We start from the raw sequence: 16,064 nt of genomic DNA, 5'->3' as shown, positions 1-16,064 counted from the left end.
TACCAAAACTCAAAATAGCATAGAAAAAAGATAGAAATAGCTTCAGATGACTTTCTTTATATGTCAGTCTTATGTGAAAGAAAATGATTTCAAGTGAGGAAAAAAATTAATTTCTATGCCTTATTTACAAGTGTACTATATTATATCCCACTGGTAAAAAGACACATATGTACTACATATGTAACAGAAAAGAATTCACAAAGATTTTCATATTTTCCAGAATAATTATTTTAGGTATCACAAGGAATGACTTAAATATTTTATTCTGAGTGGAGAGGAGGTAAGTTTAAAGCCATATTAAGAAACTGCAAGATAAAATAAAAATAACATTTACCATTTACTGAGTGTTTACCAAGTGATCTAAACTGTGCCTGATAAGCACTTTACACATATCAGCTCATTTCACAACAAATCTGTGAGATGAGTAGTATAATTATCCCTATTTGGCTGATTATAAAAATAGAAGCTCAGAGTAACTTATCTGAAGTTACTCAGGTAATGTTAGAAACAGAATTCATTCTCAAACCTGTATGGTATTCAAGCTCTATCAAGTTCCTAACCCTCCATAATTTTGACCACAGTCAATTCATCATATCTAAGGGGTGGACTACAATGACCCCTTCTGACAATGATTCTGTGAGCAAAAACAGAAATCAGTTCAGAATTCACATAATATTTGTGACGGTATGCTCCAGGCCTCAGGGGAAGGCCATCAACAGATGAACCAATAAGAAAAAGAGAAGAAGGAAAAAATGAAAAGAAGAGGAAGAGGGGGAGAAAAAGCAATAGGCCCTTCCAACAGGCCTGACACAGCTCCGTTTTACTAGACATCAGGACCACCATGACAAGAAAGGGAAACCCAGAAAAGGAATTGAAAGTAGAACTGTAAGGGATGTACATAAATCAAAATAGCTTAGTCCACTGTGATGGTCTCATAGTAGATAAGGACGGAGCTGTGGGAAGGCCCTGCAGGAGTCAGCAGCCATGAGTTCAATGCTGGGCCAAGATGCAGAGCTCTCACATAAACACTGTTCAGTAGTTAAATAAGAATAGTTGAGTGTAGATGACTGACCACTAGGTTTCTAGAAGAGACATTACCACAACTGTCAGCATCTGGATCAACCTGAAATGTATAGCACTACGGAGAGTGTGGTTTTAAGAGAGAGCAGGGGAGAAACCAGCATTTACTCTATTAAGTTCCTTAATTTCCTAATGTTCCAGGCACTATGCATGTGCTTTCCTGAATTACCATATTTAACCCTCACAACAACCTTGGTAGATGTAATGGTGAATTTTACATGTCAACTCAGCTGAGCCATGGTGCCCAGAATAGTCAAACATTCTAGATGTTTCTGTGAAGATGTTTTTTGGATGGGATTAACATTTAAATCAGTGGACTTAGAGTATAGCAGCTTCACCCTCCATAACGTGGGTGGGTCTCATCCAGTCAGGTGAAGGCCCAAATAGTAAAAAAGACTGACCTCTCCTGAGCAAGGAATTATGCAAATTGACTGCCTTTGGACTCAAACTGCAACTCTTCCCTGGGTCTCCAGCCCACTGGCCAACCCTGCAGATTTGGGACTTACAAGGCTCCACAATCATATGAACTAAGTTCTTAAAATTAATCAATCTCTCTCTGTGGAGAAAGAGATACACAAACACACACACACACACACACACACGGACACATCGTATTGATTCTGTTTCTCTAGAGAACCCTGACTAACTCAGTAAACACTGATTTCTATTTTCACCAGTGAGGAAAATGACAGCCTGAAAGGACCCATTCTCCTTCCCCACTACATCACATAGTAAAATGCCCTCAGGATTCACATTCCAGTCAGAGGGGCTAGGGTGGGAGCAGCAGGGTAATGAGGAGCAGGGAAACCTCATAACCACAAGCCATGCATCCCAAGGAGCCTTTTACAACACTGGCATCACACATGTACCCAGAGCCTTGATGTGCCCGAGTGATGTGCTATCCTTTGTCTGGTCTCCTGATTCAGTTATTTTGGATAAAAGAAATCAAATATTCCTACTAAATCAACAACATTTGAAGACTCTGAAAGAAGAGGAAATATAATTGGTAAAGGACAGAAGTAAAAGATACAAAGAAAAATAAACAAAAAATGATTTGTGTCAATTAAATAATGGTAGACTTTGCTTTGTTTGGGTTTTCATTGGATAGTCATCCATTCACTCCCTCAACAAATATTTATTTTGTACTTTATATTTTTATGGGCTCTTCTGGGTACTGCACAGTGCTATCTAGCTGAGGAGACACATACAAAATAGTAAGTGTGAAAAAAGACCAACTAAAGTCAAGAAAGTTGACATTTCAGCTGGGATAGAGGTAAGAGTTTAACTAGCAGAGAAGAGGGATGGTATTCCAGACACAATTTCTGACACAGTGAACTTCAATTCTATGTTCTATGTTGCTAGAAGTATATGTGTACAGGGAAGGCGTGGGGAGGTGGGGGCCTATGGCAGGATGTGAAGCTGAAAGACCAGCTGGGGTTATGAGATGAGGAACAATACCAAGGACTTGGCCCCTCATTCTGCAAGTAATCAGAGTTATGAAGGAGGGCTCAGCTTTTTTACCAAGACCATTCATGGAGCTTATGTGCATATAAGGACAGCTGGGAATCGCTTGGTCAGCTGGACAGATATAACCACAGATAAATAAAATTATTATAATGTTTGATGAAAATTAAACCCTGAATAAAAACTAAGCCTTAGTTACAATAATAATTGTTTATTATTAAAAGGCATAAAAGTATTTTATGTGCTCTAACTAAAAAAATTAAAGTTGAGTTTACACATACTTTTCAGTCCCAACTAAAAATCTATGGTCCAGAAAAGTTGGCAATTACTATAAAACCATTATTATGCAACAAATACATATGTGTCTCAAGAAAATGAAATAAGACTCAATTGGAGTTGATGTAAATAAAATTATTATGGTAATAAATATATTTGTAGAATCTGTGTCCTAAAATATGAACTAAATATAAGCCAGAGGGCAAAACATGGCTAAGGCCAGATCTTATAAATCACCAAAAATGGAAAAAGAACAGGCCTCAACTTATATATCTAAAGAGTGAAGTGGTCAAGACAGGAATCTACAATGAAGGAATATAAATTAGGACCTAAGAGATCATTCAGTCTCTGCTACCCTTTCATTCCCTACCCCCCTTTTCTGCTGATAGTTCTCTCTCATCATTCCTAAAAGGATTGTAGAGATCTTCATTCCAATAGTTCCCCTCCAATTTAACTTTAGTTATGGAACTCTGCAATATCCCAGTATATAAAACAGATAAAAACATAAAGTTCAGGCTGAAAGAGGTCAGGGAGAGAGGGGGTTCTGGGGTACCCTAACTTGGATTCCACTTGGGCCTTCCCCATCCCTTTGAGACAGCTCCATAAAGAGCCCTTAATTTTCCTCGGTGAAATGTGAAACACATTGGTCCTTGTCCAAACCTCTCAATTTACAAATGAGGAAACTGTAGCCTAGAGAGTTGCCTAAGAAAAAGACACCCATTTCCTAGTACTCCTGCTAAAACTAGAATGCTTTCTCTTCCTCATGATCTCTAAATTTCTGGGTTAAAAACAATTTCTTATAAATTATTCTATAAGTTCACGCCATCCCTCTATCTGAAATTCCTATTCAAAATTCATAGGTCAGTAACCAAGAATTTAATAAGTGCCTACTTGAGGCCAGATATTCTGCTAGGGACATGTGATCTGCTCTCATTTAACCATCACCAAATCCCCTGGAGATCTAGAAACTGGGCACAGAGAAGTACTTGAAACTTCCCAAGGTCACAGAGGTAGTAGATTGGAATCCTGGTCTATTTGACTCCTAAAGCCAAACCTCTGACTCTTGCACTTCTAATCCCAACCTTTCCCAAATCTTTGCCTATCTTTTCACAGGCTCCCAGAAATATAGAACTGTAAGGGATCCTGTCATTTCACACAGGATGTACTTCTTCATCCAGGCTTCTCAGGGAATACCTACCTCATGCTTCAGCCAAGCACAAAGGCATTATGCCTACCTTAAACCCCTAAACTCAGGCTTCAGAACTATAGAGATGCTCACCCCCACCCCCCTCCCCAAATCCTGAGAGACTCCTACAATTTCTTTTACAAGCGTGAGCTACATATATGTTCAGTTTCACGGAGAATAGGGAAGGTTAAAAACTCTTAATGAAAGGCCCACAGGGGGCTTCCGTCGTGGCACAGTGGTTGAGAATCCACCTGCCAAGGCAGAGGACACGGGTTCGAGCCCTGGTCCGGGAAGATCCCACGTGCCGCAGAGCAACTAAGCCCGTGCGCCACAACTACTGAGCCCACGAGCTACAACTACTGAAGCCTGCACACCTAGAGCCCATGCTCTGCAACAAGAGAAGCCACTGCAATGAGAAACCTGCGCACCGCAACAAACAGTAGCCCCCACCTGCCGCCACTAGAGAAAGCCCACGTGCAGCAACGAAGACTTCAACACAACCAAAAATAAAATTAATTAATTTTTTTTAAAAAATAAAAAAATTTAAAAGGGCCTACAAAACCAACTCTGAGCTGAACATGAGACAACAGGCTGGCATTTTAGGTTGAATAAATATTACATATTATCTAATAAGATATTGGAAATTTGAATTTAGGGGCTGCTTTGGGACAGAGGATGACTGTCACCTTGAAGTAGGTGCCAGAGTTGGGATTAAATAATTTGAATGTGGCGGGAGGCCAAAGGAATTTTCATTAGGGCAGCCTCTGGGAGCAGAAGGCGTTGAAGTCACTGTTGTGGCCAATCACAGAAGAGAGTGTAGAGCCAGGACTGATAATAAGTTATTGGTAATGAGAGGAGAGAATTTAAACAGACTGGGGACTTGGGGCCACCATCTGTAAAGTGTAAGCCAAAGTTCGAACAAGTCCTAGGCATTAGGGGTCCGAAATTTCGGGTGAGCTCCGGTGCCTGGGAACCACGAAGCCAGTCCTCGCCACCCGCTCCGCCATCCCAAACCCCTTCCCCCTTACCTTCTGTTGGATGTAGTGAATCGAGTACTTCATGGCAACAGCGGGGCGGGATCTGAAGCTGGTTGACAAGTGCAGGCTGCTGAGGGCCCTCAGGGCCGGCGGTACGGGTGTGGCGGCCCCAGGAGTCAGGAAAGCCAGGAGCAGGAGCAGGAGGGAGCGACGCCCCATGGCTCAGGCCGGCTGCTGCAAGGAGGGTAAAAGGGAGACTGGCAGATGCGCGCAGCCTGAGCGGGGCCCGCCCGCAGCTCCGCCCGCGGCAGACAGGCTCCTCCTCCCCGGGGGAAACCCAAAGCCATCCCGCCCCTCAGCAACTCCGCTCAAACCCGGGTCGCCCAAGCCGTACCGACCCCGTCCCCGACCCAGAGGGTGCCGCCAGATTTTACTGCTCTCTTGTACAATCCCCTCTCTAGAGTCCACCTTTATTCCGGTCGCACTCTAATTCCATTGCCACAGCCTGTCCTCCGCAAATTCCATATAATAGTAATAATATCAATAATAGTACAGCCAACTAAAAATTGGTACTTGCCATCAGCCTCTACAAGGGTTAAGCCACTAGCCACTGCAGGCTTGACCTTCAACACACCCTAAAAGGAGTTCAGGGTGGAGATCAGGAATGAGGCACTCTGTGCTCTGGGAAAAACTGGCAGAACAGGCCTTTCAGATATAGTTTCAGGAGGTTATATGAGCCCAAATTCTTGCATCTTCTCATATCTAGAAAAGCACTAAAATCATCAATGGTGACATCTGCTCCTTGTGACTAGCAGCTAGCCTCTGCCAAAATGTGTGCTTGACTGTGCATACCTCCTTCCACTAAAATCATATATAACACTGACCTTCCCCCCTACCTCTTCGGAGCAGCTCCGCAGAGCTATCTGAGATGCTGTCTCTCGGGCTCTAGTCCTTATTTTGTCCCCAATAAAAGTTAACTCACAACTCTCACGGTGTGCTTTTTTTTTTTTTTCCCCAGTGGGCAGTACCATGACAATTTATTGATGGTTCACTACAGCACTAGGCTTAGTGGCACACCATCTCATCTAACTCAACCATCCCACCTATTTTGTGGGTCCTGTATGATTGTTGTTCCCATTTATAGCTGAGGAAACTGAGGCTCGAGAGGTGCTGGGACTTGCACTAGGTCATTCAGGAGGCGGTGGAGCACTGGCTTCGCAGACCGCTGGGTTTGGCTCCTTTGCACCCCACCTCCATGATGTCAGCCTAACCACCTCCTATTGTACTCTGTCGGTGGGTCACCCCAAACCTCCGTGTAGCCCACACAGGCCATCCCTCACCGTCAACGGAGGTCGCCCGGGAATCCCACTGGATCCCGGGCCCTTCTTCCACGTTACGCCCCCTTTCTTCTTCCGGCAACCCGCAGCCGCTTCAAGCCCCGCCTTCCCCCTCCCCCGCCCCCTGGCAGTGCCATCCCCAGCCGGCAGAGGCCCCTTTTGTCTTCGCGGCTCCCACAGCACTCACGTCCGCTTCTCCTTCTAGTCAGCCCGCTAAACCCCGGTCCGAGGGGCGCTCCCGCCCACCCTCACCCCTTCCTGGGGGTCCCTACGTCCAGCTGGCTCAACGCTACCCGAAAACCAACTTTACAGACTGTACTAGTACTCCACCAGTCGGTAAAGAACCTTCATCAAACCCTGTCTGACAAAAACGGCCATCCACAACTGCTCACAGGTTGTTGTGCTAAATCTCCACCGTCGGCGGCTCCTTCTTCTGATTGGCTCTAAGGAAGGACGGCCAGAGCGTCACTTCCGGCGGAAGGAAGCGCGGGAGATTCGATTGGAGGGCGCTCGTTTGCCGCTGAGTCTTGCGGGTTCGCGTCACTGTGCTTCGCCCGGGCAAGTGTCCCCGTCCTCTGCCTCAGGTGAGGAGCTGGGAGGGGAGGTTCTCGGGGAGCAAGGGCCGAAAACTCCTAACGAGACCCTTAACGTCGTTCTGAGTGAGACTCAGTGCATTCTATGTTGTTTTTTCAGGAGTCAGTCTCTTCTAGAAAAGGGCGGTTATGAGCGTAAACGAGTAAGAAGGTCAATTATTTTAATTTGAGACAGTACTGCTGCAGTCACTCAGCTAGCTTTTGTATGTGCCATCGTTTGGACACGGGTGAGCGTCTGGAACCGGGCATACAGGGAGGAAAAGGTGCTACTTGCGACTTTTGGGGTGCTCGGAGATAAGTAGGCAGCTGGCTTTTCCAAACTGCTTTGACGACCCAGAGGGAAAGTGCTTAATTGAGCAGTGTCCTCAAACCAGAAACTTGAAAGTTTACTTTTTTTTTTAAATTTTATTCAAGTGTAGTTGATTTACAATGTTGTGTTGATTTCTTCTGTACAGCAAAGTGACTCAGTTATACACATATATTCTTTTTCATATTCTTTTCCATTTTGGTTTATCATAAGATATTGAATATCGTTCCCTGTGCTGTACAGTAGGACCTTGTTGTTTATCCATTCTATATATAATAGTTTGCCTTTGCTAATCCCAAACTCCCAATCCTTTCCTCCCCTATTCCCCCTCCCCCTTGGGAAACTTGAAAATTTTCTAGGTGTCTTTCTTATCTCTCACATCCAGCCAGTCATACCAGCCTCTTGAATATCTCAGATCCATACACTTCTTGCCACTTTTACTGTCATTACTTTGGTTCAGCACGACTACTACATAACTATGCCAGTAGCCTCCCAGCCGGTTCTCCTTCTTTCAGTCTTGTTACGTTTCAATCCAGACACCACACTGGAGGCTGATAAAGCACAAATCTGATCTGGGCGTGCCCCATTAAAAACCTTTCCTTCAGTCCCTCCTATTTGCCCTCAGGCTTAAGTCTAAACTTAACGTGGTTCACAGGGCCCTTCTTGTCTTTCTGAGTTCCTCAAATGCACCATTATCCCTCACCTCCAGACCTCTTCTAAATCCCATCCCCAACACAGCTAATTCTTACTCATTCCTTAGGTCTCAGTTTACGAAGCCTTCTAAGTTAAGAAGCCTTTCCTAACCCTGCAAGATTGGGTCACAAAGCACCCAGTAGTTAGTTACTCATTCTACAGATCGTTTTTAAATGCCTCCCTTCTCTGTTCCAAGAACTGCTAGGTACTAGGATTACAGTGGTGACCAAGATGTGAGATTCCTGTTCTTTTATTTTTTTAAAGTTTATTTTATTTTTATTTATTTATTTTTGGTTGCATTGGGTCTTCGTTGCTGCGCGCAGGCTTTCTCCAGTTGTGGGGAGCGGGGGCTGCTCTTCGTTGCAGTGCACGGGCTTCTCATTGCAGTGACTTCTCCTGTTGTGGAGAACAGGCTCTAGGTGCGCGGGCTCAGTAGTTGTGGTGCGCGGGCTTAGTTGCTCAGCGGCATGTGGGATCTTCCCAGAAAAGGGATCGAACCCATGTCCCCTGCATTGGCAGGCGGATTCTTAACCACTATGCCACCAGGGAAGTCTGAGATTCCTCTTCTAATGGAACTTAAACCTTTTATGGGTGGACTTAAGAAGAATAAACTGGAATTTGTTTGATTTAGGTTGGTCTGAGAAGGCCTCTCTGGGGAGTTGACAGTTAAATTGAGGCCTAAAAGACAGCCATGCAACAGAAGAAAGGAAGAACATTCCAGAGTGAATAGGTTACGCAAAGGCCTTAAAGCAGGAAAGAACTTGGCATCTTAGTGTTCAAGAACCTAAAAAAAGACCAGTGTTGCTGGATCATGTTCAGAAAGAACAGTTTTATGAGATGAGTCTGGAGAAATGGTCAGGGACCAGATCACACAGTTAGGATTCTAATACAGCAGCATAAGCAGGAGATGATGGTGGTTTGGATTAAGCTGGTGGTAGAATATATTAGGGGAAGAGTGAATGACAGTTCTTATTTATTTATTTATTTATTTTTGCTGCATTGGGTCTTTGTTGCTTCGCGTGGGCTTTCTCTAGTTGCGGCGAGCGGGGGCTACTCTTTGTTGCGGTGCGCGGGCTTCTCATTGCAGTGGCTTCTCTTGTTGAGGAGCATGGATCCAAGAGCATGTGGGCCTCAGTAGTTGTGGCACGTGGGCTCAGCAATTGCAGCACACGGGCTCTAGAGTGCAGGCTCAGTAGTTGAGGCGCAGGGGCTTAATTGCTCCGCAGCATGTGGGATCTTCCCGGACCAGGGCTCGAACCTGTGTCCCCTGCATTGGCAGGCGGATTCCTAACCACTGTGCCACCAGGGAAGTCCCAGAATGATGGTTTTTAGATGCGGAAATAGACTCAAGGGTATCTAAAAAAGACTGATGAATATGATATGGGACTTGAGGGAAAGAAAGGAATGAAAGATGATTTGACTCCTGGGTATCTGGGTTGAATTACTAGTTGGAGAGTACTGCCATTTACTGAGATGGAGAAAATTACTATTAAAGAGGTTTGAAAGGAAACTAAGAATTCAGATTTTTTTTTTTTTAACCTATTAAGCCCTGAGATGACTATGAGATACCCAAATACATTTGGCTGTCAGATAAGCAGTTGAGATATGGAAGTCTGGAACTTGCACATATTGTGTACCTTTGTGTCACTTCGTTGGTAGTTCTACATTGTCTGTCTTAGCCAATAGATTATAAATTCTTTGAACATAGAGCCTGTTTTTTCTATCTGTGATCCTGTTCCCTTCCCCATCCCTAGAATAGTACTTTACCTATCATAAATACAGTGGACAAACTGTGCATTATACTCACTAAGATTTTCCTGGCTAATGTTTTTAAAATATTTTTCACCAGTATTTCTCCAAACAAAAGAGGTTTTGTCTGTTTTTGCTTATTTAATTTTCTTCTCTCCTGCCTGCCTCTCCCCTTTCCAGATTTTTCATGTTAATGTCAGAAAATCATTTCTCAGGGACTTGTTATGACTGCCTTTAGAGAAATTAGACAAACTATACACCCTTCGAGGAGACCATTAGTTAGTTTTAATAAAGCAACTCAGAATACCCACCCTTTCTATAGCTGAGGACCCTTTGTCCTGTAAAATGTGAAACGGGAAATCTGAGAGCAACAAAGTGACAAAGATTTTCCTGCAAAGCAAGAACAGTTTGGGAAGGAGTGAAGAAAGGGAGAAGAGTTAGTCATACCTCCTTTTCTGTATGCCATTAGAAGTGAGGACTAGTTTTTTAAAGGAGTGATTTCATCCTTTGGTCACAGTCTTGAAACAAATGCAAATAGTTTGTGTGAAGCTTGAGCAAACAATGTAATGGACTAGAAAGATTGGTGAGCTACTCATCAGAAGGCGTGAATTCCAGACCTGATGCTACCTGCTTCTTGACCTTTAATTAGTTATTTAATTTCTCTGAGTGGATCAGATAATCATATAAGAGAGAGAACTGCAAGGCATTCAGAAGAATTTATGAGCCCAACCAGATTATAAACTTCATTAAAATAGAATCCACATCTTACACTTCTCTTCACCACCCTCCCCATAGGCTAATTCACATTAAATACTTAATTAAATTTTTTCTCCATGATCTAACACTTAAGAAGAATTATTCTGGATTCTCTGGTCTAGCCCAGTTATTTTGGATTTTCTAATCTAGTCCAAAGGAGGAAAAAACTGTATCAGTGTGTGTGCATATATGAGCATGATTTTTTATAGGCTATTAAGGTACCTTCTAAAAACTTGGTAATGAGGGAATTAAGCTGAAAAGCCTTAGTAGTAGTTTTCAAGTGTAGGCAACATAAGCCTTATCTGGAAACTTGTGAGACATGCAAATTCTCAGGCCCTCATCCCAGACTTAATGAAATCAGACTCTGTTGTTGGGGCCCATAAATCTGTGGTTTATCAGTCCCTCCAGGTCATTTTGATGCACACTAAAGTTTGAGAACCCAAAACATCTCTAGTGTGAAAAGGATGCATCACCTGTGTTAGCATGATTCCATTAAATATTTGCTTCACCTAATGCCCCTTCTTCAAGTAACTTTGTTTATAATTTAGCTTAATATGGTTTTTTTTTTAACATCTAGTTTTATCCAAACGAAGATATGGGCTTAAGATGAGTTCCTTCCTTGTGACAGTAATTTTTTGTGATAAATTAGTAAAGCATCTTGGATTATAGTTCATCTCCCATGACTAGAAACAGAGAAAGCAAGTATTCCAGAGTATTCCATGTTAAATTTAAAATGCACTATAATATGTCCACCTGGACCCAGCATATTTTCATAAGCATAGGTCTATCAGAGTCTTCAGTCCTAGACATTGACTTGAGCAATCTCTGGGCCGTCAAAACAGAAGCCAACTGAGGTCCTAATTAATTCCCTAACATTTATACTTTTCTCCCTCTCTCTCCATCTCATTCTCCTGTTTCTACTTCTGTATGTGAGAGATTAAGAGGACCCAAGGTTTTTATTATATTTATTGATTTTTCTAATTAAAAAAGTAATATTTAGAAAATATTTAAATAAGAAATATTTAAAATATTTAAATAGGAAATATTTAGAAAATATTTAAAAAGGAAATAAAAATCACCTTTAATCTGACAACTCAGAGAGTACTTTTTAAAAGAAGGTTATCTGTGTGCCTAACTATTCTCTTTCTCCCCATCCCCCCCAAGCTAAGACTAGATCAGTCCCCTTGTTGTATTTTCTCATGGTATTCTGTACTTTTTCTTTATAGAACTTTCCACAATTTCAGTTTTTTGGTGTGATTATTGGTCACTGTAAGTCTAGTGACCAGGTAGGGACCTTGTATATTTTGTCCATCACTTATATTATCCCCATCACCTGGTATTTATCAGCTGCACAATAAATGATTGATAAATAAGTAAATATATTGGACTTATTAAATTGGAATATGGTTTGCTGACTGTGATGGAACTGAAAGCAATGTAATGCAATATCACCATCCTTCCCAATAAAATCAAGAAGAAAAATAAATTGCAGTAGATACCACATATGGAATTGTTCCCAAGTCTGTGATCATGTTTTCCTAACTTTAGTATTCTCTCATTCCTGATGCTTCATTCAGTTATCTATCAAACATTAATTCAACATACTTTAAGTCAGGCAGTAGAGAGAGAGGCAAAACAAACTAGATGACAAGAATCATAAGGGAATACTATGAAAATAACAAAAGGAATAACTAATAGTGACTGTCTAAAAGGATCTTATTGCATTTTTTTCACCAGCCAATGAATGGAAAGTCTTTTTGCCATTTGCTGGAATTTACCAAGTGAAATGCAAATAGTAAAAATACTTCAATGACCTTTTTCATTTCAGTTCTCAAATTTATTTATTTCTCCACTAGAGGGCAATAAACCCTTAAATAATGACAATTTAACCATCCTTCCTTTGAAAATAACAGCAATTAGTGCTTGCACAATTAATTTAGAAATTAATTCGCAAATATTTATGCTTACATATGTTTTTCATTTATTGGTGAGTTGATAGACCAGATCTCCATCTTCATGAAACTTTAAGACTAATGGGGGTAGAACCAACAAAAACAAGTAAGCATGTATCATCTGATATATAATTTTCATGATTGCATATATCACAAGCACGGTTAGTACCATGAAGGAGTAAAATGGGTGATATCATAGAAACTAAGAGGAAGGAAGTATTTACCTGAGATGAAATGGGGCTCTCTAAGGGATAACATTAAAGATTGAAGGATGAGAATGAACCAGCTATTTGAAGTACTGAGGGAAGAACATTTTAGACAAAGAGAAAGGTAAGCACAGAAGCCTGAGAAAGATTATTTGGTGTGTTTGAGGAGCAGAAAGAAGGCTAGCATGGCTTGAAGTGCAGTGATTAAGGGGGCGAGTGGTACAAGGTGAGGTCAAGGAGGTGGGGCTAGATGAGCTAGGGCCTGACAGGCATTGTGAGGAATTGAGGCTTCATTCTAAACTGTAAGATTTTAAGCAGGTAAAAGACGACATTTTCAGGAGGGAGTTTTGTCCTATTTTATCTCCCCTGGCTCATAGGCAGGTGTACCACCATGTTACACGCTACCCCAAACTGGATTTTAGAGGAAATGTAGAGGGAAGATGCCTTTGCTGACATACATTCCATCATTTGTTGCATTGGCAAGAAGGAACTTGAGGTAAGTAACACTAAAAATAGCAGTGTTCTCTGGCCTTTCTTTCTGCCTTTTCCTTGTATCCTGTATCACCTCCTCTACCTTGTCCTTAGAGATTGCCATGTAGCCTAAAGTGACAACCAAATCTAGGAAGACATATCTGCTTTTGGTAGAACCTTATTAGTCATGTATACCTAAGGGTTCAAAAACAAGGATAACAACAAGAATTAAGCAGAGTTAGATTTTTTTCCTATGCCCCTTTAATAACGTAGATCGGTGATTTATGTAAATCCATTTATCTATAATCTTTGTAAGTTCCCATCTTACTGCCTTAGGTGGCAAGATTTTATTTTCACAGGAATATTTTGATTGATGGACAGGATTAGTAACATTTTAAGATACCCATTCCATAATCACATTTCTAAATTTGTGATCATTCTCAGGAGGAGCTATACCTAAAAGATTCTTTTATGATTTTTAAACTGATGACTTCCACTTTGTCGAAATTTGCTGATGCCAGTCTCAGAAACAGTTTCACCCATTTGCAGAAATTGAAAGCTTTTGCCGTGTGTTTACAAATGAAAATTTATTGGTATAGCTTTATATTGAACATGTACAGAGATTTTTATTTCAGAGCATTTATATTATGCTATAAATAAGCTAATCAATTTAGAAAATTTTGAGAAACGAACATTTGAGTTTTTAAAAGGAAAGTATAAAAGAGGCGAACTGCTATTTTATTGTTTTACTTCTCTGATGTGTTTTATACAAGGCTCATAAAGCACTTTGAACTCTCATTTGACCATGCAACATTTTTATTTTTCTATCTGTACACTCTAAACTGTCTTTTTTTCCTCTTCAAGCTGTGTAAAAATGTACATACTGAAATCTAATGAAGTGATTTTTTTTTTCCAGCTGAAAAGAACTATTTCCCACCAATTTAGGTTCTTTTAAACATTCCTGTAAGTTCATTTAAGTTCCTTTCAATTAATAGTGGAAACAAGTTCTATATAGCTCTTCTTATAAAGATGTTGAAAGAAGTTAAATGACACCTTTCTTGAATTACTGGGGTGGAAATTTATTCAAAAACAGAATATTTGCTTGAACTACTCTGTTTTAAATCTTATTTTCTTAATTAAACAGAAAAAGAAAATTAGTTTTCCAATACACTAACATTTACTACAAAAAAAACATCTATTGGCTTTGCAGGGAAGTTTAAGTGATTTTCCTAAGAAATGAATTACACGCATGCAATTAAAGATTTGCCATTCATCCCATGGCTATTTTGTTTTGCAGACCACAGTGAGGACACATGAATAGAAGAAGAAAATTTCTTCTTGCCTCAGTTCTTGCTCTCCAGAATTCTAGTTTTATATATCCTTCATGTCAAAAGTGCTTCTCTCGGATAATCCTGGTCTCCAAAAGGTAAAAGTAAAACCTGAAAGTGTGAGAAAGAAAATGCAAGTGTACACTGTAGATTTCCTATGGCTCAAAGGCAAGTAAGGATTAAGTTTGTACCAGGACATAAGATTCTCTTAGATTGGTTCTTCTGTAAATCCTGGAATAGAATTGGCTGGTAATCCTCTATTACTAGAGGGATGTTTCAAATTATCTCCAAGTCTTTACTAAGTACCTGCTTCAGAGAAGAAAACTAATTTCTCAGAGAGGAAGTCACGATCCTGATACAAAAACTTAGTACACTTCTGGCATATCCCTGGAAATAGTGTAGGGGTTTTTTGTTTGTTCACTGTTTGCTTATTTTTGCATAATCTCCAGATTATTTTTTAATAAATGAATAAACTCCCTGAGAACAGGGACTATGTTATTGTAACCTCTGTATCCTTCAGCACCTAGAACAGTGCTGGGCACATAATACTTTATTATGGTGCCCAGATTCAGGCCAAGCAGACCTGAGAGCCTAAGATTCGTCTCTGATCTTTATAGAGTACAGGTGAGAGGTTAGGGTTGGAGTTCCTTAAGAATACATTCTCTCTTCCTAGGGGTGAGAATAAGAATATCTAGTAAGTACCTAGTAGTATGTAAGTAGAGTAGTAGGCCAGCAATATTCTTAACTAGTCTTTTTTGTCTAGTTAGCATTGTATGGGGAGGAATTGACAGTTCCAACCCACACCTGGACTCTAAGTCATCCTTCCAGTAGTTTTCACTATTTCTTTATTAAGCCATTCTTTCAAGTACTCATTTGTAAACTGAGAGAAAGAACCTATTTGTGTTATTCATCATTAAATCCTCAGCATTCAGCCTATGGTTTATTTTAGTTCATAGAAAATACACAATAAATGTTAAATGAATGAATAAATGACAATGTGATAGTGTCTAGGTTGTCTTCGATCTAGACTTAGCTTCACTCATTTTCAGGTTCCTACCTATTTTCTGAAAAAACTAAAACCAGGGACTGTTTGCCTTTGATCAGGACCTATTCTTAGAAGCAGTGTGGTATAATGGAACGATTTCACGCTTCGGAAAACACAACAGGGTTGTAGATAGGCTCTGACACTTGATAGTTGTATGATCTTGGGCAAGTATACTTTACCTATTGCATTATATCCTGGTGATTAAAAAGCACAGTTCTCTGGAGCCAGACTGCCTGGGTTCAACTCTCAGCCCTGCCACTTAAAGCTGTGTAGCCTTGGGCAAGTCACTTAAATTATCTGGATCTCAAAATGGAGAAAGTAATAATATCTGCTTCATAGGATTGTTGTGAATTAATAAATGCTTCAAACATTGTGTGATACATAATTAGTAATATATAGATGTGAAATATTTTTAAAACTGAGTTTTTTCCCCAAGTCATTTCTTTTTTTATTTTAAATATTTTTCATTGTTTATCTGAAATGCAAATTGAAGTGGGCATCCTGTATCTTTTTTTTTTTTTAATTTTTATTTATTTATTTATTTATGTATTTATTTATTTATTTATGGCTCTGTTGGGTCTTTGTTTCTGTGCGAGGGCTTTCTCTAGTTGTGGCAAGCGGGAGCCACTCTTCATCGTGGTGCA

The 16,064-nt window shown here is 40.6% G+C and overlaps 2 protein-coding genes across 7 annotated transcripts in view; one reads left to right on the top strand and one right to left on the bottom strand.

Annotated features, from left to right (window-relative positions):
* The window catches only part of PRCP (prolylcarboxypeptidase), a 70,159-nt gene extending 63,395 nt beyond the window's left edge, over nt 1–6,764 (bottom strand). The window contains exons 1-2 of one of the 3 annotated variants that reach the window (XM_068556343.1): nt 6,713–6,764; nt 5,035–5,217 (exon numbers count right to left, since the gene is read on the bottom strand). In XM_068556343.1, the coding sequence (XP_068412444.1) occupies nt 5,035–5,202 (168 nt within the window). In that variant the 5' untranslated portion in view covers nt 5,203–5,217; nt 6,713–6,764. Of the gene's footprint in view, nt 1–5,034; nt 5,218–5,560; nt 5,752–6,665; nt 6,689–6,712 lie in introns of those variants that run through there. The other 2 variants (XM_068556342.1, XM_068556341.1) reach the window with 2 other exon arrangements.
* Nucleotides 6,765–6,839: 75 nt separating this feature from the next.
* DDIAS (DNA damage induced apoptosis suppressor) overlaps nt 6,840–16,064 on the top strand; it is a 33,747-nt gene continuing 24,522 nt past the window's right edge. For 3 of the 4 annotated variants that reach the window (XR_011075379.1, XM_068555017.1, XM_068555016.1), the window contains exons 1-4: nt 6,840–6,904; nt 12,954–13,072; nt 13,964–14,010; nt 14,345–14,473. Coding sequence is in view for 3 of the 4 variants with exons in the window: in XM_068555017.1 (XP_068411118.1) it covers nt 14,361–14,473 (113 nt within the window). In the remaining variant the exon portion in view is untranslated. The remainder of the gene's footprint in view (nt 6,905–12,953; nt 13,073–13,963; nt 14,011–14,344; nt 14,474–16,064) is intronic. The other variant, XM_068555018.1, reaches the window with a different exon arrangement.

The sequence above is a fragment of the Eschrichtius robustus genome, chromosome 11, assembly GCF_028021215.1.
Source record: "Eschrichtius robustus isolate mEscRob2 chromosome 11, mEscRob2.pri, whole genome shotgun sequence".
Taxonomy (NCBI): Eukaryota; Metazoa; Chordata; class Mammalia; order Artiodactyla; family Eschrichtiidae; genus Eschrichtius; species Eschrichtius robustus.
The sequence above is the reverse complement of the archived record's forward strand: the minus strand, read 5'-3'. Positions and strand labels throughout refer to the sequence as shown.